The 26,722-nt window shown below is 46.8% G+C and overlaps 1 protein-coding gene across 2 annotated transcripts in view; it reads left to right on the forward strand.

Moving 5' to 3' along the window:
* Positions 1-618: 618 nt before the first annotated feature.
* ADGRE2 (adhesion G protein-coupled receptor E2) overlaps positions 619-26,722 on the forward strand; it is a 33,817-nt gene continuing 7,713 nt past the window's right edge. The window contains exons 1-19 of one of the 2 annotated variants that reach the window (XM_078443280.2): positions 621-721; positions 4,287-4,340; positions 4,629-4,748; positions 6,943-7,098; positions 7,714-7,845; positions 8,421-8,567; positions 9,024-9,170; positions 9,257-9,303; positions 9,449-9,526; positions 9,897-10,074; positions 12,957-13,064; positions 13,229-13,449; positions 13,641-13,820; positions 14,378-14,575; positions 14,857-15,092; positions 23,354-23,420; positions 23,696-23,787; positions 25,036-25,204; positions 25,290-25,400. In XM_078443280.2, the coding sequence (XP_078299406.2) occupies positions 691-721; positions 4,287-4,340; positions 4,629-4,748; positions 6,943-7,098; positions 7,714-7,845; positions 8,421-8,567; positions 9,024-9,170; positions 9,257-9,303; positions 9,449-9,526; positions 9,897-10,074; positions 12,957-13,064; positions 13,229-13,449; positions 13,641-13,820; positions 14,378-14,575; positions 14,857-15,092; positions 23,354-23,420; positions 23,696-23,787; positions 25,036-25,204; positions 25,290-25,400 (2,472 nt within the window). In that variant the 5' untranslated portion in view covers positions 621-690. Of the gene's footprint in view, positions 722-4,286; positions 4,341-4,628; positions 4,749-6,942; positions 7,099-7,713; positions 7,846-8,420; positions 8,568-9,023; positions 9,171-9,256; positions 9,304-9,448; positions 9,527-9,896; positions 10,075-12,956; positions 13,065-13,228; positions 13,450-13,640; positions 13,821-14,377; positions 14,576-14,856; positions 15,093-23,353; positions 23,421-23,695; positions 23,788-25,035; positions 25,205-25,289; positions 25,401-26,722 lie in introns of both variants that reach the window. The other variant, XM_078443281.2, reaches the window with a different exon arrangement.

Raw genomic sequence — 26,722 nt, forward strand, 5'->3', positions numbered from 1 at the left:
TATGAGGGTGATGGGATATTTATGTATCTTTATTGTAGTGATAGTTACAGGAACCTGTCTACGTAACACGGTGTCACAGAACTATACATGCACATTGTACTGATGCAATTTCTTGGTTTAGATATTTGATGATTGTTAAACACATAAAAATACTTAAATACATAAAAATGTATCTTTGGCAGGAAACCGGGTGAAGGACCTCTCTATATTAATTTTGAAACTTCCCGTCAATCTCCATTTGTTTCAGAATAAGAACTTAAAAATAAAGAAGTACACAAGTAGATAATAAATAGATTACAAAGTCTGTTCACTCTCAACCACAGTCCTCAGAGGGGCCAAAAAAGCCAGGAGAATGATTCTTCATAATTGGGAGGTCTTCCTAGATCAAAAAGATATAAAAACCGTCAAAGAGGCTTTCAGCACAAATACTGGAAATGCTAAGCAAATACTTAAAAATGGAAGTGTGAGTTTCAGAGATGGTCATCACAGGGAAATATGAGGGGCGGGGTGTGGGAAACAGCAGACTGCTGTTTCATCTAAGTTCATCCAATGATGAGCTTTCTATCTGAAGTCAGACTTAAAACAGGAAGTCTTTTTAGCGTACACACACACACACACACACACACACACACACACACACACCAAGACTGGGCAGCATCCTCCGTGGTTGGGCTTGCTGATATCTTCACCATGAGAAACGGGCATCTAAGTTTGCTGCCGGGTAGGTAGAATTATAACAGTGGGGATAGGCCACGAAAGCTATCAGAGAACTCTATCCAGGCCGAGAATTTTCTCTGTTCCTTGCTTTATTCCTGGGTTTTGCTCTGTTTCTGATTTTTGCACTATCTTTGTAGGGGAGAGCGGGCAAGAAATTTTAAGAATGGTACTAGCTCAATTATATTAATGTCTCAAAGAAGAAATTTGGTGAAACTTATTTCTAGGCCAGACTGGGGGACTTATCAGAGCTTTCTCATTTTACAGCCTGTATTACACCAGGTTCTCTAGATAGGGGTGCCTGGGTGGCTCAGTCGGTTGAGTGTCCGACTTCGGCTCAGGTCATGACCTCACAGTATGTGAGTTCGAGCCCCGCGTCGGGCTCTGGGCTGACAGCTCAGAGCCTGGAGCCTGCTTCGGATTCTGTGTCTCCCTCTCTCTCTGCCCCTCCCCCGTTCATGCTCTGTCTCTCTCTGTCTCAAAAATATATGAACGTTAAAAAATAATTAAAAAATAAAAGAAATTAGTTTATGAGATTTTTGAGGTTGGAAAGTCCAAAATCTGTAGGGCAGGTGGGAAACCTAGGGATGTTTCCAGAGATGTTGATGTTATATCTCAACTCCAAAGTCAGTCTGGAAAAAGAATTCACTCTTCCTGGTGGGGGGTGGTCAGCCTTTTTTTCTCGTAAGGTCTTCAACCGATGAGGCCCACCCAGATTATGAAGAGTAATCTGCTTTATTTTTATTTTATTTTATTTTAAAATATAATTTATTGTCAAGTTAGCTAACATACAGGGTATACAGTGTGCTCTTGGCTTCAGGAGTAGATTCCTATGATTCATCGCTTACATACAACACCCAGTGCTCATCCCAAGTGCCCTCCTCGATGCCCATCACCCATTTTCCTTCCCTCCCACCCCCCATCAACCCTCAGTTTGTTCTCTGTATTTAAGAGTCTCTTATGTTTGCCTCCCTCTCTGTTTGTAACTATTTTTCCCCTTCCCTTCTCCCTCTTAAGTTTCTCAAGATCCACATGAGTGAAAACATATGATATGTCTTTCTCTGACTGATTTCATTCAGCATAATACCCTCCAGTTCCATCCACATTGCTGCAAATGGCCAGATTTCACTCTTTCTCATTGCCAAGTAGGATTCCATCGTAGATATAAACCACAACTTCTTTATCCATTCACCAGTTGGTGGACATTTAGGCTCTTGCCATAGTTTGGCTATTGTTGAAAGTGCTGCTATAAACATTGGGTACATGTGCTCCTATGAATCAGCACTCCTGTGTCCTTTGGGTAAATTCTAGTAGTGCTATTGCTGGGTTGTAGGGTGATTCTATTTTTAATTTTTTGAGGAACCTCCAGAATGGCTGCACCAGTTTGCATTCCCACCAACAGTGCAAGAGGGTTCCCATTTCTCCACATCCTCACCAACACCTGTTGTTGCCTGAGTTGTTAATTTTAGCCACTGCAACCCATGTGAGGTGGTATCTCAGTGTGGTTTTGATTTGTATTTCCCTGATGAGGGGTGACGTTGAGCATTTTTTTGTGTGTCGATTGGCCATCTGGATGTCTTCTTTGGAAGAGTGTCTTTTTATGTCTTCTGCCTATTTCTTCACTGGGTTATTTGCTTTTAGGGTGTTGAACTTGGTAAGTTCTTTATAGATTTTGGATACTAACCCTTTATCCAATATGTCATTTGCAAATATCTTCTCCCATTTTGTTGGTTGCCTTTTAGTTTTGCTGATTGTTTCTTCATTGTGGTGAAGCTTTTTTTTTTTTTTTTTTTTTTTTTTTTTTATCTTGATGAGGTCCCAATAGTTCATTTTTCTTTTATTTCCCTTTCCTTCTGAGACGTGTTGAGTAAGAAGTTGCTGTGGCTGAGGTCCAAGAGGTTGTTGCCTGTTTTCTCCTCTAGGGTTTTGATGGTTTTCAGTCTCACATTTAGGTCTTTCATCCATTTTGAGTTTATTTTTGTGTCTGGTGTGAGAAAGTGGTCCAGGTTCGTTTTTCAGCATGTCGCTGTCCGGTTTTCCCAGCACCACTTGTTGAAAAGACTGTCTTTTTTCCATTGGATACTCTTTCCTGTGTCGTCAAAGATTAGTTGGCCATACATTTGTGGGTTCAGTTCTGGGTTCTCTATTCAATTCCATTGGTCTATGTGTCTGTTTTTGTGCCAGGACCATACTGTCTTGATGATTACAGCTTTGTAGTACAGGCTAAAGTCCTGGATTGTGATGCCTCCAGCTTTGGTTTTCTTTTTTCAACATTACTTTGGCTCTTTGGGGTCTTTTGTGGTCCCATACAAATTTTAGGATTGTTTGTTCTAGCTCTGAGAAGAATGCTGGTGCAATTTTGATTGGGATTGCATTGAATGTGTAGATTGTTTTGGGTAATATTGACATTTTAACAATATTTGTTCTTCCAACCCATGAGCATGGAATGTTTTTCCATTTCTTTGTGTCTTCAATTTCTTTCATAAGTATCCAGCATACAGATCTTTTACCTTTTTGGCTAGGTTTATTCCTAGGTATTTTATGGTTCTTGGTGCAATTGTAAATGGGATTGATTCCTTGATTTCCCTTTCTGTTGCTTCATTATTGGTGTATAGGAATGCAACCAATTTCTGTACATTGATTTTATGTCCCTCGACTTTGCGGAATTCCTGTATCAGCTCTAGCAGGTTTTTTTTGGTGGAATCTTTCGAGTTTTCCATGTAGAGTATCATGTCATCTGCGAAAAGTGAGAGTTTGACTTCTTCTTTGCCAAGAGAGTAATCTGCTTTAATCAGAGTCTACTGATTTCACTGTTAATCTCATTAAAAACAAAACAAAACACCATCATAGCAGCATCATGCCTCCCCTGAATGGAAGGACAGACTCTAACAGGTGACCCAGTGATTGCCTGTAGGGTAGATTCCTTTGCACCTGCAGCCGTTTTCATTCCACAAAGCCTGTCCAGTGACCCATCGCTCCTGGTACTGCACCTGGAGAGGCCTCTTAACCAGGAGACGGTGGCTCTACCTGATGGTGCCCTTAGTTGTCACTCCTCACCTGTCATCAGCTCCCCCCCTCTCTTGACTCCAGGGCTCCCTGCCCTGCTGATACTGCTGTGAGCTAGGGCTCAGACTTGGGGCTGTATGACGCCCAAACCCACGTTCTTCTCGTGTGCCCCAAAACATGTATGTCAAAGAGGGGACAGTGACCCTGGGAGAGAAATCCTCAGGGTAGATTTCTGCCATTGCCAGAGAACTAAGAACCTGGCCAATGTGAGGACTTTGTGCTTCAAGATTCACTCCCTCCACCGGGAAAGGTTGGAATTTCTACCTTGTGTCCCTGACGTCACCTGTGTATATTCTGTCCCCTTACCTATAGCACTGAGGCTCCACAAGGTCTATGTCTGTTAGTCCAGGAGTCCAGGGAGACGGAAGGAAAGGGACTGGTTCTCAAAACTTCATAAGTTACAAGAGCCTTGGGAGAGCCATGGACTGTAGCATCAGAACCACCTCCCGGGAACAATGACCATGTGGACAAGGGTTGAAACTGCATCTCTGTTTTTTCTGCCCCAGGTCTCTTGACACAGCTGCTGTTGCCATTGGGAGCAGCTGCCCAGAAGACTAGTGGTGAGTCTGCCCAGCCAGCCCCATGGGTAACATACACGGGGGAGTGCATGCTGGGGTCTGGGTCCCCTCACCGACAAGCGGGCAAAGGGGGCATATTCTTCAAGTGAGGCTCTGGTCTTCTGGAGATAAGAGAAACCGTTTCTACCTCCACAAATGTCCAGAGTTTTCTGTGTTTTCTTCTTCCAAGCCTCTCTTCCTCTGCTCCTCACCCCCAGCTGGCGGCTGGCTCCCTCCATTCCTTGAAGCTTCTGACTGTGGTCTCTGTCCTCTCACCCTTTGCACCCACAGACTGTGCACGGTGGTGCCCTCTGAACTCCAGATGTGTCAACGCCACGGCCTGTCGCTGCTCTCCGGGGTTCACATCTTCATCCGGGGACATCTTCACCAACCGCTTGGAGAATTGTGATGGTACAGGGGCCTGGCTATTGCCGTTATTACTATGATCGTGCTCGTTGCACAAGGAAAGGGGAGAAAGAATGGAAGCAACGGGAGGAAAGAAACACAGGACTTGAAAGCCCAGGCTCTCCTCCTGGCGTGAGCTCACTGGGAACTCCTGACCCCTCAAAGTCATGGTTTCCCATCTCACTGTTCACAGCAGACCCATGAGGAAGCAGAGCTACTTGGTTTTTCAAATGATCAAATTTGGGGGGTGCTTGGTTAGCTTAGTCGGTTAAGCACCTGACTCTTGATCTCAGCTCCGGTCATGATCTCAGTTTTTGAGGTTGAGCCCCTCGTCAGGCACTGCACAGACAGCACAGAGTCCGTTTGGAATTCTCTCTTTCTCCCTCTTTCTCTGCCCCTCCCTCCCTCATGTGCCTGCCCGCTCTCTCTCTCTCAAAAATATGTAAACTTTAAATGATCAAATTTGGGCTTAGGGAGATTGAGGAACTTGTCCCAAAGTCCCACAATTAGTAATATTATGTGAATGTTACGATAAAAATGAAGAGAAAGGAAATTATCCCCATTTTACACCGAGAAATACTCTTCATGTACCGAAATAGACTTAGATGCGTATTTTTTAAAAACGAAGGAAAATATTCCTAGCATGTTTGAAAAGGTAAAAGAAAAAAAAAAAAACTCTAATATTTCCCAGCAGTCCATGTAGTACCCTTATGGGCGATTCTCTTGGTTTTCATTGTTTGACATTTTCTTTGTCTTCCAAACGTCCGTGTGTCATTTAATATTTGGGGGAAAGTGAATTTCATCACGGAAAAAAAAGGTGGTATGACTCCTGCCCAGCCGCCCTCTCCCGATGCCCTGAGAGGCGCCCCTCGCGGACCCCCTGCACGTCTGTGCGCGCGTCTCACGGAGACTCCGGCCCGGGGGAGCGCGGCCAGGGGGCCTGCGGCTGGTGCGGCTGGACCCCCGCTCCCTTCTGGGAGCACGTTTGCCGGTTGAGAGTGTCTCCTCGTCGTGTCTTCCCCTCCCGCGCGCCTCATTACCACCCGCTGGACCCCACCCCATCCCACGACCCCGGAGACGGGTGTCCAGCCATCGCCCCCATCTGAGAAGACAGGAGGGCGGTCCCATGGCCCAGACGGGGCGTGCCTCTTCCCGCCTGCTGTCCCGTCCTGGGGCTGACGCCCACAGCCTGGGCCCGGGGCCTCGGAAAGAAGTCCTCGAGTTCGGGTAGGAGACTCTGCTCTGGGGGAGACCAGCTGCCAGACCCCCACTCAGCACGAGGTCATGAGCCCTTGCAGGCTCTGAAAGTCTCTGGTCCCCCGATGGGAGCGTCCGGGACCCAACGTTCTGCCCCTGCCCTTTGATTCACCTGATCAAGTTGTTGAGGTCGTGGATAGCTGGCGGTGTCCAGCCTTGCTCTGTGGGTCCCCGAGCTACTCCGAGGGGCCAGGGTCGTGGCCATCTTTCCTCTCACGTTTAGAGAACAGGAAGAGCTAGGAGGCCAGGAACCCACCTTGCAATAACTCAGCTGTGAGCAACTTCTTGGTGCTTCCTCATTTCATATCTGCGATAGGCTCTGATAAGGGTCACTTCCTCCAGGGTTGGGGGTAGTAAGACTCTTCCAGAGACACCCTGGGGCATCTTGAAAACTCCTGACACCAGAGATGGGGGAGTGGGGGATGGGCCCTGTGAGGTGTACTTGGGCCACTGTGAGTAATGGGAGGTGAAAGCTGTCAACGGCAGGGGCCTTTAGCCTCAGGTGTGAGTGGTGAGTGTCACCCAGCCACGACTCCCCCCACTGTCAGCATTGAGAGTGGCCTCCAGTGCCACTGTCCCTCTGACCGGAGCCCACCCCCAGCCTCCCGATGGTGCAAACGGTCTCAGAGGGGAGGGTCTGGAGCCCAAGTCAGGGCCTCCATCTGGCCCACGAGGCCCGCAGAGGGGGATGCAGACCTCCTTCTAGCCCCCGTCACGACACAGCAGAGTGTATGGATCTAGGTGCCGTCAGGCCCGGCCGGAGAGCAGAGGTGAGCAGATCAGTCTGCAGGCTTTCTGGAGCGGCTGGCTCCAGCTCGGTCCGACGAACTGTGAGCTGAGTTCTCTCTGGGCCCCCACGGCAGAGGAGGGCTGGCGGCCAGGGCCTCTGCCCTGTGGGAACTCACTCTTTTGGCTGGTGACCCTTTGTCCTCTTGTGTTCCAGACATCGATGAGTGTGGGCCACCCTTGGCAGTGTCCTGTGGAAAATTTGCAGACTGCCAGAACACAGAGGGGAGCTTCTACTGCGAATGCAGCCCCGGATACCAGCTTGCTTCTGGGGCGAAAGCGTTCAGGAATGAGAGTGAGAACACGTGTCAAGGCAAGAACCACCCCGCACCTTCCGTCTCCCCGTCTACGAGGTTTGGGGTCACTAGTCTCACTTTCTCCACAGAACGTCCTACCTGGTCTCCTATGCCTTTCCAAACTCCAGGGCTCAAGGTACATCACACGCTCACAGCATGTGTGTTACATCACAATATCCTCCTTCTTCACCGTCATCAAAGGCTGCCGGGAAGAGTCCTTCCCCCCCTGGAGCCCACATGCGCTTGGCCACACTGGGAGCCCTCCCAGACCCCCAGGTCATGAGAAACATGGGGGAGGGAGGCTTGAGGAGGGAGGAGCCCATCTTCCCCGGCTGGCCCTGGCCCTGGCCAGCAGCCCTGCCTGGAGAAGACACCTCCTGGCTTCCTGGCTTGGGTTTTTGTCCGCTCAGCCTCCATCTGTTTTCCCGTGCAAGGCTCTGCCTGATTCTCCCCAAGAATTTCAACGTATGGACAAACATCTGGGCCACCATGCTTTGCCCAGAGGATGCCTCCATGTGAATTAGAAAAGGCACCCCCGCTCGCTGAGGAGGAGATGGCGGGGACTTCTAGATGCTTCTATCCCAGGAAACAGCTGCAGGCAGGCCTCCAACACCCTCTCCTTCCCCCTGCAGGCGTGGACAAATGTCAGCTGAAACCCAGACTCTGTAAAGGCCGCAGCATCTGCATCAACACCCAGGGCAACTACACCTGCGGATGCCCACCTGGCTTGGAGCTCAACCTGAGCGACCCGAACGTGTGCTCAGGTAGAGGCCCCGGAAGACTGTGAGGCTGCGCTGGAGCTGGGGCGGGGCCCAGGCGGACCCCGCAGCCCACAGAGGAGGGAGAAGAGCCTTGGGTTCCTGAAACACCAGGGCTTTGCTCTGCCCAAGGATCTGCCTCCCCAGATGGCCCACCACAGAGCAGGGAGGTAGCAGGGCCTTCCGGGCCTCGGGTTCCCTTGCGGAGCCCCTGGCCTCTGTGAGCATCCCCTGGTCTCGCCCCTTCTTCACCTGCCTCTTGGGAGCAGGGGGAGGGTGTCACTTCCAGTTCCTGGAAAGGGAGCCTGGGCCAGAGCTGGGGAGGGAGTAGCTGAGAGTCCTTGGAAAGAAAGTCCGGTCCCCATGACTCAGTTTCCCCCCTGGTTTCACAGCCTGTAAACCGGGGACCATGGTCCCTGCCTCGCCCATCTTGCAGGGAGGCCATCATAAGGTGCACTGAGATTGAGGTTGAAGGTCACCAGGGGGCAGCACGTGCAATAACAGCAGGGTCCCTGATGCCGGGCAGTGAGAGGTGGGTGCCGCCAGTGGAGGGGACCCTGACCCTCTGGCTTTGTCCTCAGATGTGAATGAATGTACCTCGGGGCAAAACCCGTGCCACACCACCACCCACTGCCTCAACAACATTGGGAGCTATGAGTGCCGCTGCCTCCCTGGCTGGAAGCCCATTCCTGGGTCCCCCGATGGCCCAAACAACACCGTCTGTGAAGGTCCAGAGCTCAGATGCCACATCTTAGAGACCCACACTCAGAACAGCTGATTGCACGCGTATTCAGTGGCACCCACACCACCCAAGCAGAATGAATGCTGGCGGTGCCCTGCTGTGCCAACCGTTAATTCTCTTGAGGCTCGATGGGAAAAGATCTGGGTGGGGCGGGGATCCTGGGGAAGGAGCCGGGGTACTGAGGAGCAGGCTCCTTGGAGACCCCAGGCGACAGCTAATTACCAACTGGGACAAAGGTGTTTCAATAGTTCACAACCTGCACATCTGTACAGGGCTCACGTGCTATGTGTCAGGCCTCCCCACACTTCCCATAACTCCTGCATCACCAGGATGTGGGGTCGGCAGGGGACGTCACCTCCAGCCAAGGTGGGAGGTACTAATATGAGGAAAGGGGGCGGGACACAGAAGGAGAAGGGCCTGAGTCCCATCTTTGTGTCCCCAGATGTGGACGAGTGCAGCTCCTGGCCGCCTGTGTGCCACAACTCCACCGTCTGCATCAACACCGTGGGCTCATACAGGTGCCGCTGCCGCCGTGGCTGGGAGCTCAAACCCGGATTCCAGAATAAGCAAACGGACACCACCTGTCAAGGTACCTGGTCTGACCTGACCCCAGCCGCCATCCCAACACACACAGACACTCTCACACCTAATAAATGGCTGTTTTATCGCCTGCAGAGATGTCCTTCCCTGCCTGGACCGAACCCCCTGGAATCAAGAGCCAGGTGGGTGGCCCCAGCAGGGACCAGGAGGCAGGAATCCCTCTGTGCCGCCCGCCTAATTCCCCCAATTTCCCCAAGCTCCCCCCACCCCCCACCCCAACACACATACGCGAGGCTCTCTGACCCGCCCCTTCTCCTCTCTTCCCAGGGACTCTCCCACTTCTTTAAAACAGTCCAAGATCTGCGCAGAGACTTCAAGCCGGCCTTGGCTCAGGACACCATCAAGGTAAGAGCACAACTCAGGAGAAGAAAGAGAACCTGGGCATCCCATAGAGGCCTGGGAGGAGGCCGCCCCATCACCATGACAGCTTCTCTGAGACCCCACGGAGGGTGGGAGAGCAGACACGCCAGTATTCACACTGCTGGGCACCCACCTGCACCCACAAATGACTTTTCTTCTTGCTGTTTCTGGACATTGGGCTTTATGTCATTCTTGGCATTTGTGAACAGGGTTGACCATGAGCGCTGGATTCCAGGGGCAAAGACCCAGGGAATCATTTATGTACCAATCAGTTTGTAGGGGCTGTTCTCCGGGGCTGAGTGGGCAGGGTCTTCGTGGCTCACTGGCTCCATTCACTCATCCCCCCCACCCCCAGGAACTCTTACGGGGGGTGGATGAGTTGTTGCAGATCCCGCAAGACCTGGAGGCGCTGCCCCGCTCAGAGCAGCACCGTGTGGCCACGAACCTGCTCACTGGCCTGGAGGACGTCCTGAGAAACATAAGCCAGGCCCTGCCCAGTGGGACATTGACCTTCAGTGCATTTGCAGGCACAGGCAAGTACTGGGATCTGCCCCCGGCTCCCGCCCTGCCCTGCCCCACCTGTTTATCCCCCAACCTCACTGGAGCCAGTGACCATGCTTGTATCTCAGTGTTACCCTCCCTAAACCAATTAAAAGGTTGAAAAGAAACGAATAAAACTGTAAATCGTATACATTTTCATTGTAATATACATTATCAGCAGAGGAAATCATTCTAATGAAGAATTTAAGATACAAAATGGAAACATCTTCAAAAGAAGACAATTTATTAAATTTTTCAGAATGTAAATTTTGTATTATTTGATATTTAAGTTCATCACCATTTTATTACTTAATTTTAGTTTTTAAGGTTTATTTACTTTTGGGAGCGAGAGAGACAGAGCTGGAGCGGGGGAGGGGCAGAGAGAGAGGGAGACACAGAATCTGAAGCAGGCTCCAGGCTCTGAGCTGTCAGCACAGAGCCCGACGTGGGGCTCGAACTCACTGACCACCTTTTGTGTAGCCATTCATTCCCTGTTGGACATTTGGGTTGACACCTTTTGACTATTTTGAATAGCGTTACTATGAATATTTCTGGATGAGTTTTTGCTTGAATAACTGTTTTCGGCTCAATGTATATAGACGTAGGGGTGGAATTTCTCAGCAATATGGTAACCCTGTGTTCCATTTTTTGAGGAATGACCAAACTAGTCTTCCAAAATGGCAGTGCCATTTTACATCCCCATTGGTAACACACAATGGTTCCAATATCCATATTCTCAGCCATACTTGGTGCTTACATTTTGTTTTCTAATAGCAACTTCAGTGTATGTCAGGGAATATCTCATTGTGGGTTTGATTTGCATTTCCCAAATGACTAATGATATTTAATACCTTTTCACATGGTTGTTGAATATTTGTATATAATATATATATATATGAACTTATATACTTTTTTTTTGGAGACATCTATGCAAGTCCTTTGCCTATTTTTAAATCAGGTTGTTTGGCTTTTGGTTGTTGAGTTGGGAGAGTTCTTTATGTGCTCTAATGGTAGACTCTATGAGACATGTGATTTGCTAATTTTTTCTCCCATTCCACAGATTATCTTTTTACTTTTTTTTTTTTTACTTTTTTTTTTTTTTAACATTTACTTATTTTTGAGACAGAGAGAGACAGAGCATGAACAGGGGAGGGGCAGAGAGAGAGGGAGACACAGAATCTGAAACAGGCTCCAGGCTCTGAGCTGTCAGCACAGAGCCCGACGCGGGGCTCGAACTCACGGACTGTGAGATCGTAACCTGAGCCGAAGTCGGACGCTTAACCCACCGAGCCACCCAGGCGCCCCAATTGTCTTTTTACTTTAATGAACAGATGCTTCTGTCGGATGAAATCCGTTTTCTCTACTTTCTCTTTTTTTGCGTGTGCACTGGTGTCTTATCTAAGAATCCATTGCCAAATCCAAGGTTGTGAAGATTTACACCTGTGTTTCCTTCTGACGGTTCTAGTTTTAGCTCACAAATGTAGGTCTTTGTCCCATTTTGAGCTAATTTTTGTGTGTTGTGTGAGGTAGGGTCCCTTCTAACTGTGAGTGAAGATCCAGATGTGCAAGCACCATTTGCTGAAGAGACTTTTCTTTTTCCATTGACTAGTCTTGGCATCCCTTGTTGAAGAAAATCAGTTGGCCACAGATGTATGGGTTTATTTCTGGACTTTCAGTTTTATTTTATAGGTCTGTATGTCTGTCTTTGTGCTAGTACCCTACTGTTCTGATTACTATAGATTAGTAGTAAGTTTTGAAATCAGGAGGTGTAAGTACTCCAATTTTTTTTTTCATTTTCAAGATTATTTTGGGTATTAGGGCTCCTTACAATGTCCTATAAATGTTAGGATGCACTGTTCCATTTCTGAAAAAAAAAAAAGGTGGAATTTTGGTATGGGTTGCATTGAATCTATAGCTCTCTTGGGAAATATTGCCATCTTAACAATATTATGCCTTTTATTTTTTTATTATTTTAAAAGATATTTATTTATTTTGAGAGAGAGAGAATGAGAGAAAGAAAGAGATGATGAGACAGAGAGAGACAGAGAGAGAGGGAGAGAGAGAAAGGGAGAGAAAGAGAGAGAATCACAAGCAGGCTCCACAACTCAGCACAGAGCTCAATGTGGATTTCAACCTCACAAACTGTGAGATCACCATCTGAGCTAATATCAAGATGTTCAACTGACTGAGCCACTAAGGTGCCCCAATATTAAGCCTTTTAATCCACTAACATAGAATGTTTTCCTAGTTATTCAGGGTCTTTCATTTACTTCAAAAAATATTTTTGTACTTTTCCCTGATAAAAGTCTTGAACCTCCTTGGGTAAATTTATTCCTAATATTTTGTTGAAGATTCTTTTACATCCATGTTCATAAGAAATATTGGTCTATTGTTTTCTTTAATGGCTTTATCTGTTTGTTTGTTTTTAAATCAGAGTGATGTTGGCTTCATAACATTATTTAAGTAGTATTCCTTCCTCTTCCATTTTTGGATGAGTTCATAAAGGATTCTTGTTAATTCTTACTTAAATGGTTGGCAGAATTCACCGGTAAAGCCATCTGGTCGAGGCTTTTCATTTTGGGGAATTTTTGATTACTGATTTGTTCTTTTTGCCTGTTATAGGTCTGTTTGGACTTTAGTTATTTTTCAGTTACTTTTGTAGTTTGTGTGTCTCTAGGAATTTGTTAATTTCATCGAGGTTATCCAATTTGTGTATAGTTGCTCATAGAATTTTCTTACAATCCTTTATAAATTCAGTGTGTGTGTGTGTGTGTGTGTATGTATGTATGTAAACACATATAAATGATAGTATTATTACAACCTCTACAGCCACAAATACTATCCTAACTCCCTTAATAACTCTGACATCTCATAGACCTGTCCCTGAAGGTGCAAGAACAAGGAGACAGAAATGTCACCTTGAGTCTGAACCAGGCAAAGATGCTGCTGAGCTTGGATGAGGTGCATGGATCTAGTGACTCAGGTAACGGCCGAGATGGGAGGTCACAAGACGCCCAAGGACGTGACAAACGGGGACCTGAAGCTTACGGGGTGGTAGGGGGCAGAGTGGGGCCACAAAGGGTCCATCTGAGGAAGAAGGGGCCCTGGTGGGCACCCCGAGGTATCCACATTGGCCTTGTCCTGCAGGTCCTTCTGTGGTGGGCCTCGTCTCCACTCCAAGGATGGGCAAGTTACTGGTCGAGGCGCCCCTGGTCCTGGACCCTAAGCAGCAGGCAGTTCTGCGTGAACGCAAGGAATGGCTGGGAGAGGTCTCCCCTGTCCTGCTCTCAGATGTCGTCTCTGCCTTTGTGAGCAACAAGGACACCCAGAACCTCAGCTCCCCTGTCACCTTCATCATCTCCCACCGCGTGAGTCCTGGTGGAATGGGGCTGTGGCTGGGCAAGGAACTGGTCTGGGTCTGGGGCTCAGCCTCACTGTCGAGAACACCCTTTGTGTCCTGGGGGCCTCCTCCGTGGGTGCCTCCTTCCCCCAGGAAAGCCCTTTGCAAACCAGCTTTGGATAAGAGTCTCCAGCTCCCACCGATGCTCTCTTCCTACAGTTGGTGACGCCCAGGCCAACGCAGAAGGCGTTCTGTGTCTTCTGGAAGCACAGTCAGGATGGAGGCGGTCATTGGTCCACCACGGGCTGCGAGATGGTGGACACCAGAGACGCCACCACCACCTGCCAGTGCTCCCACCTCAGCAGCTTTGCCGTCCTCATGGCCCACAGCCACGTGCAGGTGAGATCCCTGAGAGAGGCTGCTTTCCACGTCTATCGCTCTCAAACATGTTTCCCCACATGTAGGAGCTTAAAGAAACATAAATTTATGTCTCGTGGTTTCTGTGGGACGAGAATCGGGCGTAGCGTAGCTGAGTTGCCTGCTCTGGGTCTTACAAGGTTGAGACCATTGAGTCAGCCAAAGCTGCATTCTTGTCGGAGGCTTGGGGTCCTCCTGTGAGCTCCCTGGTTGCTGGCAGAATTCCGTTCCTTGCAGTTGTAGGACTGGGGTTCCACTTTCTTTCCAGCTGCGAGCAGGGGACCCTGCTCAGCTCCTAGGGGCTACCTGCATTCCTTCTCTCTAGGCCCCACACAGTGTATCAGCATTTCTGTCCAGAGGCCAGCAGGAGAAGCTCCCTCACCTCAAACGCCCTCAAACTTTGAATCCTTTTCTCTAGGAAGAGCCTAGAGCTTTGAGAGCTCACTGATTAGGCCAGGCCCACACAGGGTGATGAAATTCCACTTGAAGTCAACTGATATAGGACCTGTGACTGTGATGTCCTTTTTGCTGGGTCCCAGAAGGAGGATCCTGTGCTGGTTGTCATCACCTACGTGGGGCTGGGCCTCTCTCTGCTGTGCCTCCTCCTGGCAGCCCTCACCTTCCTCCTGTGCAAAGCCATCCAGAACACCAGCACCTCGCTCCACCTGCAGCTCTCGATCTGCCTCTTCCTGGCCCACCTGCTCTTCCTCACGGCCATCGACCAGACCAAGATCAAGGTACCGACACTGTCACAGAGGACCCCCTGCCCTGAGCCACGGGATGCTCAGTTCGTGGAGCCCTGCTGCACTGATACCTTAACACAATATCGTTGGGTGACAGGGAGGCTGGAGGGGTAAATAGCCTATTTCATGTTGACTGATGAAACAGAAGACAATCCTCTCTCAACAACTCGACCCTATATATATATGAGTTCTCCCCGCTGGAAGGTATGGGAGGGGTCCTGGGGCCACCCTCCTCCCTGACAGTCCCTCCTGGTGACTCCTTCCTCCTCCCCCAGCTGCTGTGCGCCATCATCGCGGGGGCCTTACACTATCTCTACCTGGCCTCCTTCACCTGGATGCTGTTGGAGGGTCTACACCTCTTCCTCACGGCACGCAACCTGATGGTGGTCAACTACTCCAGTGTGAGCAGGTTCATGAAGAGACTCATGCTCCCTGTGGGCTATGGAGTCCCGGCTCTAATCGTGGCCATTTCTGCTGCATCCAGACCTTCCCTTTATGGATCACCCACCAGGTAAGTGCAAATTCCCACTACCCCTATCTTCTCCAGCAGGATCATGGCCACCACCAGAACGAGAGGAGTATTTTTTATTATGCCCAAGCAGAACACAGAGAAGACATGCTAAGTAATCATCCTTAGGACATCTTTCTGGTGGGAAGTTATAAGTTAAGCAGAATGTCTTTAAATTTCTGTCCTTTGAATAGCAAGACTGAAATCAAGAGACGCGTTTAGGGCATCATTAAAAAAATAGAATCTACTTCTCTCTCCAAATCCTTTAAGATGTTCCAGTTTTTTAAAAATTTGGAGTTATAGAGCTGATTTATGTAATCAAGTAATAGATTTTTATATCACGGTTAAGATATACAAGGTACTTACTTTATGCCATGAATTTTTCTAGCCATTTTTGTATGCATTAACTCGGTGAATACTCACACTAAAACTATGAAGTAGGCAGAGCCATTTGCCCCGTATTACAGGTGAGTAAACCGAGCCACACGTAATCTCATTAAATGCCCCAAGGGGAATGGCTAATAAGTGGCAGAACTAGGATTCAAATCCAGCGAGTCAAGCTTTAGAGTTTGTACTCTGACATTTCCACCGTTAATGCTTGGTTTCACGTTTTTACATTTTTCTGGAAGTATATTTCACATACCCTAAAATTGACTCTTGGAAAGTGTACAGATTAGTGTTTTTTAGAATGATCATAGAGTTATGTATGCGTCACCAGAACATGCAGACATGACTGGAACACCTTCAACCCCCTAGAAGAAACCTCACACACGATAACATTCCCTCCTCAGTCCTGTTACCCTCTTCTACCCCAGCCCCCTGGGCCACCACTAATCTACCTTCTGTCTCTAGGGATCTGCCTTTTCTGGAAATTTGACTTAAGTGAAATCATACCTGTGGTCTCTTGCGACTGGATTCTTTCACTTCGTAGGATGCTTTCAAGGCTCATCCATGTTGTAGCAAGTATCATGACTTCATTCCTTGTGGTTCCTTGCTGCTGCTGGTGGTGTTTTGTAAATAATATTCCATTATACAGATATACTGCATTTTTTCAATCTATCATTTGAGAGGCTCTTGGATTGTTTCCATTTTTTTTTTTAAAAGGAGGCTTCATGCCCAGAGCAGGGCTTGAACTCACGACCCTGAAATCAAGACCTGAGCTGAGGTCAAGAGTCGGACGCTTAGCCAACTGAGCCACTCAGGCGCCCCAGGTTGTTTCCATTTTTGCCATTATGAGTGATGCTGCTATAAATATACATGTGTAAGTTTTGGTGTCAACATATGTTTTCTTTTGTTTTGGATATATATCCATTTGTGGAACTGCAGGATCACCTTGCAGATCTATGTTTAGCACTTTGACAAACTGTCATCTGTTTCTCCAAGTGTCTGCCCCAGTTTCTGTTCACACAAGCCACATGTGAGGGTTCTAACTGCTCTGCATTGTCATAGGCCCTGGGTCTGGAGTTCTTGCTTGTCCAGCAAGAGAGTGGATGCAGGATTAAAATGCGAGAGAGGCTAATGTCCGGGAGGAGACAAGAGCCCCAAGCAAGGGTCCTTGCTCTGTTTTTATTAGGATCAGAAGGCTTACAGGCATGATGGACGTGCACAAAGAAATGAAACTGTGAACATTACCTCATGGGCGTGAGGAAAAGGGGGTTTTGAAGATATGCGGTGGTAGGGGTTGGGTCAATACAACACAAAGTCCTGGAGCCAAGCAGGTGGTTGTTTACAGCAGACATGAAACGCCACATCTGTTTACCTAAACTTGCCTAGGGCACAAGAAAGAAAGAACATGCTACCTCAGGGTCAACGAGGCATGTTTCTTTTGCTAATTAGCTCCATTCTGGGCAACTTCGCCTTACTGAGGTCTATAGCCCTGTTTACCTGTTTACCTATTTGGGTCCTTCCTTTCTTGGAAAGCAGCTTTCTGCTATTGTACTAAGTTGGGAGGCATTTCCACCCTGAATACCTAATCTTGTTTACCTAATCTTGGATGCATTCATCCTCTGGCTTTCTATTTCCTTATGCCTTGTTAACCCATCGGTGCAAGCTCAGGGATTCTTAAGCTTATTCCCCACACTCTGCCTCATCAACACTTATTTTCTTCATTTTTAATATTAGCCTTCTGCATGAGTTTTAAGTGTTCTTTCATTGTGGTTCAGACTTGCAATTCCCCAATAACTAGTGATGCTGAGTGGCTTTTCACGTGTTTATTGACCATTTGCATATCTTCTTTGGAGGAACACCTTTTCAAACCTTTTGTCCATTTAAAAAAAACATTTTTTTTAAAGCTTATTTTTATTTTTGAGACAGAGAAAGACAGAGCATGAATGGGGGAGGGTCAGAGAGAGGGAGACACAGAATCTGAAGCAGGCTCCAGGCTCTGAGCTGTCAACACAGAGCCCGACGCGGGGCTCGAACTCACGGACTGTGAGATCGTGACCTGAGCCGAAGTTGGATGCTTAACCGACAGAGCCACCCAGGTGCCCCACCTTTTGTCCATTTTTAAATTCGGTTATTTGTCATCTTGCTGAGTTTTTGAGTTCTTAGTATATTCCGGATGGTAGTGCCTCATCAATTTGTGATTTGCAGATATTTTCTACCTCTCCATGTCTTTTCACTTTCTTGCAAAGTGAAAAGTTTAAAGCAGAGAAGTTTTTTAATTTTGATGAAGTCCACTTAGTTTTTCTTTTGTTGTGCTTAGGATTTTTGTGCTTTTTGTGCTTAGGATTTTGTATCTAAAAAACCATTGTGCAACCTAATATCCCTACCTTCCTTTCCTCCTCCTTTTTATTATTGCTGTCATAAAAATTATATCTTTGTACCTTACAAGCCCATTGACACAGTTTTAAAAGTATTGCTTTGCGTGGTTATCTTTTAACACAGGAGAAGAAAAGGATTACAAACAAAAATATACTTCAGTGTCTTTCGTGATACCCACATAGTTACTTTTATTGGTGCTCTTTATTTCTTTGTTTGGATTGAAGTTACTCTCTAGTCTCCTTTCATATCAGCCTGACTTATTTAGGGTTTCTTGTGACCAATTAGCAAACAAGAATGATCTTATTTTTATCTTGAAATGCCTTCATTTCTTCATTTCTCAAGGAGAATTTAGCTGGATACAGAAGTCTTGGTTGACCATCATTTTTTTTTTTTTTTTTTTTTGATACCTTGAAGATGATATTCCACTGCCTTCTCCATGATCTCAGGCAAGAAGTCACTTGTTAATCTTATTTGAGGGTCCCTTGTACATGAAAAATCAACTTTCTCCTGCCACTTTAAAGATTTTGTCTTTGCCTTTTTTCAATAGGTCTATGATGCGTTTCAGTGCGGATCTCTTTGAATTTATTCCACTTGTAGTTCCTTGAGCTTCACCTTTGGGAAGTTTTTAGCCATTCATTCTTTAAGTATTTTTCTGCCCTTTTTGCTTTGTCTTCTGGGATTCCAACTGTGTATGTGTTGGAGCACTTGTCCTATGCCATAAATCTCTTGAGGTTCTGTTCATTTTTCTTCATCCTATTTTCTTTCTGTTCCTCAGACTGCGTAGTTTCTGTTGATGTATATTCAAATTTATTTATTTTTTTTCTTTTACCAGCTCAAATCTGTTGTTGAGCCCTTCTGGTGAATTTCTCACTTCAGTTTTTGTATTTCTCAACTCTAGAGTTTCTATTTGGTTCCATACAGAATATCTATTGCTTTATTCATATCCCTTATTTGGTGAAACATTGTTGTCCTACTTTTCTTTCATTTTTCAGAAATGGTTTTGTGTTTTTAATATATTTGTAATAACTGATGTAAAGACTTTATCTACAAGATTCGAAGTCTGTGCCTTCTCAGAGATGCTTTCTTTTGACTGATTTTTTTCCTCTGTGTATGTTGCACATTTTCCTGTTTCTTTGGGTACATTATACTTTTTTGTGAAAACTCAATATTTTAGATAATATATTGTAATCCTGCTGTTTCAGTTTCCTCCACCCTTCAAGATATGTTGTTATTTCTGGTTTGTTGGTGTCTTTGTTTGTTTGTTTAGTGACTTTCCTGGATTAATTCTGTAGATTGGCCATTCCTTGCAGTGTGTGTTCCCTGAGTTCTCTGCTAGCTTTTTTAAAGTTCTTATTTTTGTTTTTAATCATGGGTTCCTAGGGTGTTGGTCGCACCTGGGTCAGTTTATTTAGTGGCCACCAACTGTTTGTTCTGGAAGATTTCCTTAAATGCTTTGCCTATATACTTTGCATTCTTCTAAAAAGGTATCTGTGTGAGAAGACCGCACCTTCAAACTTCAGGAAGTTTACATAACAGTCTTAGCTTTCACTTTCTGATTGCACAAAGCCTCAAGGTCAGACAGAGGTCAGAGACTAGTGCTTTCTTTTCTCCCCATGCCTTTTTTGAGTGGAGCCATACCCTTATGCATCCTCAGATTTGCAGGAATATTTCAGAGATTTTCAAAAATATTCATCGTCCTTGAGTGGTCCAGTATTTCCTTTTAAATTCCCGGACAAGTTCTTTTTTTTTTTTTTTTTTTTTTTTAAATGTTTATTTATTTTTGAGACAGAGAGAGACAGAGCATGAACGGGGGAGGGTCAGAGAGAGAGGGAGACACAGAATCCGAAACAGGCTCCAGGCTCTGAGCTGTCAGCACAGAGCCCGACGCGGGGCTCGAACTCACGGACCGCGAGATCATGGCCTGAGCTGAAGTCGACCGCTTAACCGACTGAGCCACCCAGGCGCCCCCCGGACAAGTTCTTTTGATCCCACCTGAAATCACAGCCTTAGGCAGCTGGGAATGGGGCCATAATTTGTTATTGTATTGATAATGCCCCAGAGTCAGCTCTCCTCTCCCCCATGATTTCTCAGTCGAATCAAATAGGCACCAAATTTAGAGAATAAAGAGTTAGGAAACTACAGAGTTAGAAAAAAACTTGGTTGTGTTCTGGGGGTGATGATGATGTGTTTCATGGAGCTTCCAAAATAGTCAGATCTCTCTGCTGTCTTCAACGTTGTCAACTTCTGGCTGCTGCACCACTAAGCTGGGGAGAGACAGAACTGAGATAGCTCTGAGTTAAAACATCCCAGACTCCTTTCTCCCCACAATCTTATTGAGGTTCAGTAGTGTCTCTTGGTTAGACTATTTTTCAACTTGTTCTGTGGTGCTGGGTAATTGCCACAGTTCCGAAGTGGTTGGTTTTAGTTGTTTTGCTTGTATCTTTGCTGTTTTAGAAGGAGAGCAAGTTCATCAAGGTCCTTACTCCTCCACTCAGGAGGTCAGTTCCCAGAACATGCACTATTAACCACAACGTGCTGCTAAAACGTATGCTCACCTGATTCACCTGAGCTGTCTCCAGGTGTCTTTCTTGGACACTGTAGTTCTTTCTTGCTTACATTCTTTTTCGTCTATACTTCAGTTGTCCTGAAATGGCCTAGCAAACTGTCCATTGCTCTTTTCATTTTTAAAAATTTTTTTCATGCTTTTTAAAGTTTATTTTTGAGACAGAGAGGGACAGAGCACGAGTGGGGAAGGGACAGAGAAAGAGGGAGACGTGGAATCCGAAGCAGGCTCTGGGCTCTGAGCTGTCAGCACAGAGCCCAATGTGGGGCTCGAACTCATGGACCATGAGATCAAGACCTGAGCCAGAGTTGGTTGCTTACCCAACTGAGCCACCCAGGTGCACCTGTCCACTGTTCTGAAATGCCCTGCTCACTCTCTACTTTACCCTAATGTAGGATCAAAAGTGAATTCTGTCACTGTCAGTAAAATCTTCAGCAATAGGCCTAAGCTCTCTATGCATTAATTACCAATGTGTGGTCATAAGAGAATATCTGTTTTGTGCTGGGGTTAAAATTAAATCAAACAACTCACCAACAAAAGACAAATAGCTCAAGTTAAAAATGGACAAAATAGGGGCCCTTGGCTGGCTCCGTTGGAAAAGCATGCGACTCTTGATCTTGAGGTCATGAATTCAAGCCCCCATGGGGGGCTATAGAGATTATTTGAATAAACAAATGAACTCAAAAGTGGACAAAATATTTTAATAGACATTTCTCCAAAGATAGGTAAATGGCCAATAAGTACACGAAAAGATGCTCACTAGCCTTAGTCATCAGGAAAATGCAAGTCAGAAACTGTAAATGAGATATTACTTTATACCTATTAGTTGAAATGGTTAAAAAAAAGACAATAAACACTACTTGCAAGGATGTGGAAAATTCGGAACACTCCTACATTGCTGGTTGGAATGTAAATGGTGCGGTCACTTTGGAACACAGTTTGACAGTTTCTCACAGGGTTAAATATAGAGCTACCACGACCAACCAACACCACTCCTGGGTACATACCCCAAACAAATGAAAACATAGGTTCACACACGGGGCGTCTCAGTGGCTCATTTGGTTAAGCAGGTCAGGTCGTCATCTCCCGCTTTGTGAGGTTGAGCCTTGTGTTGGGCTCTGTGCTGACAGCAGAGGGCCTGCTTGGGATTCTTTCTCTCTCTCTCTCTCTCTCTCTCTCAAAAGAAATAAACTTAAAAAAATCAACCTTGTACGAGACGCCTGGGTGGCTCAGTCGGTTAAGCCTCCGACTTCAGCTCAGGTCATGATCTCACGGCTCGTGAGTTCAAGCCCCGCGTGGGGCTCTGGGCTGACGGCTCAGAGCCCGGAGCCTGCTTCCGATTCTGTGTCTCCCTCTCTCTCTCTGCCCCTCCCCCGCTCGTGCTCCGTCTCTCTCTGTCTCTCAAAAGCAAATAAATGTAAAAAACCCCACCAAACCCTTGTACACGAATGCTCATAACAGCAGTATTCAAAATTGGAGACAACTGAAAACAACCGAATGCCCCTCAACTGACGAATGGATAGGCCACGTATGATCTGGCCACACACAGAATATCATTTAGCCGTGAGAAAAAGAATGAGACATATTGTTTTCAGCCATAAATATGTGCTGTGATGTGAACGGACTTTGAAAACACGGCGCTGAATGAAAGAATTCAGTCACGAAAGGCCACATATCGCATGATACTATTTATGTAAAGTGTTCACAGTAGGCAAATCCATTAGGTGAGAAGGCAGATTAACAGTGCCCTGGGGCTCCGGTGGGAGTGGAGTACGAACACAGTGACTGCTTCTGTGCGTGAAATGTCTTTTTTTTAAACGATTTTCGCTGAAGTCCTCACGCTTTATTTTTTACTTATTTTTAAAAAAAAAGGTGTATTTATTTTTGACAGAGAGAGAGAGAGCAAAAGCAGGGCGGAGGGCGGAGAGAGAGGGGGACAGAGGATCTGAAGCCGGGGCTCAGCCTCACAAGCCTGGAGGTCACGACCTGAGCCGAAGTCAGACGCTCAGCTCATTGAGCCACCCAGGCGCCCCGGGAACGAAATTTCTCTTAAGGAGTCGCAAATGTCCTCGAGTCAGATTTTGGTGCTGGTCGCACAACTCTGCGAGTATTCTAAGGATCACTGAACTGTGTGGTTTAAATGGGTGAATTTTATGGTATGTAAAAGATATCTCCATAAAGCCATGAAAAACAAAATTAAAATAAGTTGATGGGTTTTGCAGTTTGATGAAAAAAAATTAGATTGAACAGTGCAAGAAAGGCCCCTAAAACCATGTTAGGGATGGCTCACACGACTCTCCCGAACTGTTAACATGTTTGTGGGCCTCTCCCTTGCTCCAACACTGTTTATCTCAGTAACGTCATTCACCATTAATATCTCAGCTAAGGGGTGCCTCGATGGCTCAGTTGAGTGTCTGACTCCTGGTTTCGTCTTAGGTCACGACCCTGGGGTGGTGGGATTGAGCCCCAAATCGGGCTCTGTGCTGAGCGCAGAACCTGCTTAAGATTCTCTCTCTCTCTCTCTCTCTCTCTCCTTCCACACCTCTCCCTTGCTTGCGCTCTATCTAAAACAAAACAAAACAAAACAAAACAAAACAAAACAACAGAAAAAAAAAACAACTCAGCTAAACATATAATTTCCTTAGGGAATCTTCCTTCACCATCCAAATCCCTCAGATTCCAAACTAAGCATGACATCCAATGATACATTCTTATAGCTGCACATTTTTATTGTTACAGTATGTTTAATTATGTGTCTCCTACTCCACGTGAGATTTGTGGGTCTTAAGACTGTTTACTTTCTTTGCCAATGACAGAGCCTGTCACGGAAGAGTCAGTATTTGTTGATGAATGAATGAATGAATGAATGAACGAATTTATATAATTGTTCTACATTCCTCAGGATGAATGCATTTTTTACTCTCTCTCTCTTGCTCAGCTGCTGGCTCCATCCAGCAAGGATGTTTATATGGAGCTTCCTGGGACCAGTCTGTGTCATTATCTCTGTGAGTGATGATGTCAGAGCATCCTTAATGCTCAGCTGAGGGTCATTAGAAGAGCAGAATTATAAGGGGGGGGGGCGGTGACAGGGGCAGGAATGTCCCTGGATTGTCATTTTTTTGGGGGGGGTTTGGTTTTCTAAGACTGCTCCTAAAACTATGAGCTCTAACACGGTTACTTAATATGAAAACGACTTAAATGTGGGATTGATGTGGGGCAGGCTGGGAGACAGATAACTGATTGAAATTGTACTCAATAAACCTTCTGTGGTTTCCCGAAGGTCAATTTAGTGTTGTTTTTCATGACCCTCTGGATTTTGCAAAGCAAGCTGTCTTCCCTCAACAGTGACGTATCCACCCTCCAGAACACAAGGTAAGGTGGAGGAGAGAGTGACAACCCCACGGGCATAGGTGGTCCAAAGGGCAAAGCCGTGTGCCTCGGTGGTCCTTAGTGTTTCTTCTGAGGGGACCCAGAGTAAAGAGGTGTAGTTGACCTTCTCAGTCAGAAGAGCTGGCACTCTGGCCGAAATGTTCTGTCCATTTCTAGCCCCAGCTTGTTGCTTCCCTCAGCAACAGGAAGAATTGACCTTGGTCACTAAACATTCTTTGGACTTTTGCCAGGGAATCCTAGGACGAAGGTGCAGGGAACATTTATGTTCCCACGAAGCACTTAGAAAAACCTGTGGCTGTTTCCACAGCCCAGCCTCCACTTGCTGCCCCGCTCAGTGCACGCTCCTTCTCACCCCTATTCCCATCCTTTCTCCGGAGAAAATCCTAGCCAGTGTCGAATCTTCTGGGAGGCGAGGGCAATCCTTTGTTCCAGCGACCTTTGTGCAGATTTAATGCTATTTCTTCCACGTTCCTACCGTTATCCTTTCCAAATGAAAAGAGAAATCTTGCCTTTTTTTTTTTAAATTTTTTTTTAACGTTTTATTTATTTTTGAGACAGGGAGAGACAGAGCATGAACAGGGGAGGGTCAGAGAGAGGGAGACACAGAATCGGAAACAGGCTCCAGGCTCCGAGCTGTCAGCACAGACCCTGACGCGGGGCTCGAACTCACGGACCGCGAGATCATGACCTGAGCCGAAGTCGGCCGCTTAACCGACTGAGCCACCCAGGCGCCCCTGTTGTTTTTTTTTCAAGTTTATTTATTTATTTTGAGAGAGAGAGAGAGAGAAAGAATCCCAAGCAGGCTCCACACTCACAGTGTGGGGCTCGAACTCACAAACCACGAGATCACGACCTGAGCTTAAGTCAGCCACTCAATGGGGTCACCCAGGTGCCCTTTGCCTTTGTTATTTTTAATGCTCAGGTCCCAGCACAGAGCCTCCTCGGTGGTGTTGGTTGAATGAATTTCAGGATCTCCAGGGAGCACCGTAAAACTTTTGAAACTTACATTGTGAGGTATCCCTATCCTCCTCAATGCAAATCAAGACACTCTCCTGGTCCCAAGTGGTATTTTGGCTGTGGGGAATCACTGACAGTAAAGATCAGAGCCGATCACAAGTCAGTCTGAGAACTCGTCACCGACAGGGGGTGACGCAGCCTCCGTGGGGCGGGGAGGAGAATGGCTTGCGTTGCTCCCAGTGCATCACGAGCCTCCTCTCTCCTCCTACCCAGGATGCTGACATTCAAAACGACGGCTCAGCTCCTCATCCTGGGCTGCACGTGGTGTCTGGGCGTCCTGCAGGTGGGGCCAGCTGCCCGCGTCATGGCTTACCTCTTCACCATCATCAACAGCCTGCAGGGAGCGTTCATCTTCCTGGTGTACTGCCTCCTCAGCCAGCAGGTACCACGGTCCGGCCCCCATCCAGGACTCTTCCTGTCCCCGCCCCGCCCAGTGAGCTGACCCAGAGCGTGCTTCGCCCCTGCAGGTCCGGGAGCAGTACGGGAAATGGTTTAGAAGGGTCAGGAAAGCCAAAGCCGAGCCTGAGAATTACACACTGTCCAGCAGGGCCGTGTCTGATGCCTCCACCCCCAACACGGTAGGATCGCCTTCTGCTCCCACAGCCCTTCCCTAACTGATCCGCTTGAGTGCTGTCCTTGTCCAAGTACAGTGCTTGTCACACTGAACAACTTTACACGCAGCGGATAGATGACGCTCTAGGGTGGTTCCCCCTTGGTTTGCGTTTGACTCATGGACTATTACCCACGGTCTCGTTGGAAAGGTTTGTTTAAGACTATATGTTGTTCTTAGTCCTCAGGGAACTGTGTTCCTCTTAACTCTTACACACCAACACTCTTATTACATACCTGCCGTGTGGCAGGCATGGCTACCCAAGCAAACAAGAATCAATGATCTGAAGGGGTGATGCGCGTTCTCGTCAGAGCTACATTATCCTTATCCTTTTTCTCTACACCCACCCGTATCGCACAGTCACTGAGCAGAAAAGGCAAAGGCCCAGAAAGGCAACCATGGGGAAGGTTGGTGTGCGTATTTATGAATTAAACAGAAAGAAGTGTTGGCTGGCATTTTGGACTTTCTCACCAGACCGCCTGGTATTTTCCGCACCCTCTACCCACTGTGGAGCCAGGAAGGAACAACAGCAATGGTGTATGATAATTCGTGGCGATGGCTACCAAGAGCCAACACCTACTGGTTTAGACTTAACCAAGTTCTTTTAAAAAAGTTTTTAAGTGTTTATTTACTTTTGAGAGAGAGACAGAGACAGAGCGCGAGCGGAGGAGGGACAGAGAGAGAGGGAGACACAGAATTGGAAACAGGCTCCAGGCTCTGAAACATCAGCACAGAGCCTGATGCGGGGCTCGAACTTATGAACCGTGAGATCATGACCTGAGCTGAAGTCATTCACCTAACCAACTGAGCCACCCAGGCGCCCCTTCACTGTGCCTCTTTGGAACAAAGGCTTTGCATATATTTCCTCTCCTTGAAAACTCTTTTGTCTTCCTTGACACAAAACTATGGAAGCCCTGAGATCTTAGCTCATGTGTCTATTCCTCTGAGAAGCCTTCTCTTCTCGCTCAGATTAGGTCAGATTTTCTTGTTTTCCACTCTCATAGCCCCTAGGCTTTTCCTGCCGAGCATTTGTCAGAGTCATTTTACTCTTGGTGTTTGCTCTTTGATTAGTGTCTGTCCTCCCTCTAGATTTCAGCCCCAGCAGGCACCGTGTTGGTTTTCTCCCTAATGTATCCCCAACATTTCACACAGCATCAGGCATACAGAAATGCTCCGCACATAATTGCTGTGTGGCTGATTAAATTAAATTAAATGAACACACCACAGCTGCAGAAGGGGCAGGAACTTGCTTGTTCGTCAATCTCTTCCCAACTTTCCAAGTGCTCAATA

Source organism: Panthera onca, chromosome A2 (assembly GCF_046562875.1).
Source record: "Panthera onca isolate mPanOnc1 chromosome A2, mPanOnc1 haplotype 2, whole genome shotgun sequence".
Taxonomy (NCBI): domain Eukaryota; kingdom Metazoa; phylum Chordata; class Mammalia; order Carnivora; family Felidae; genus Panthera; species Panthera onca.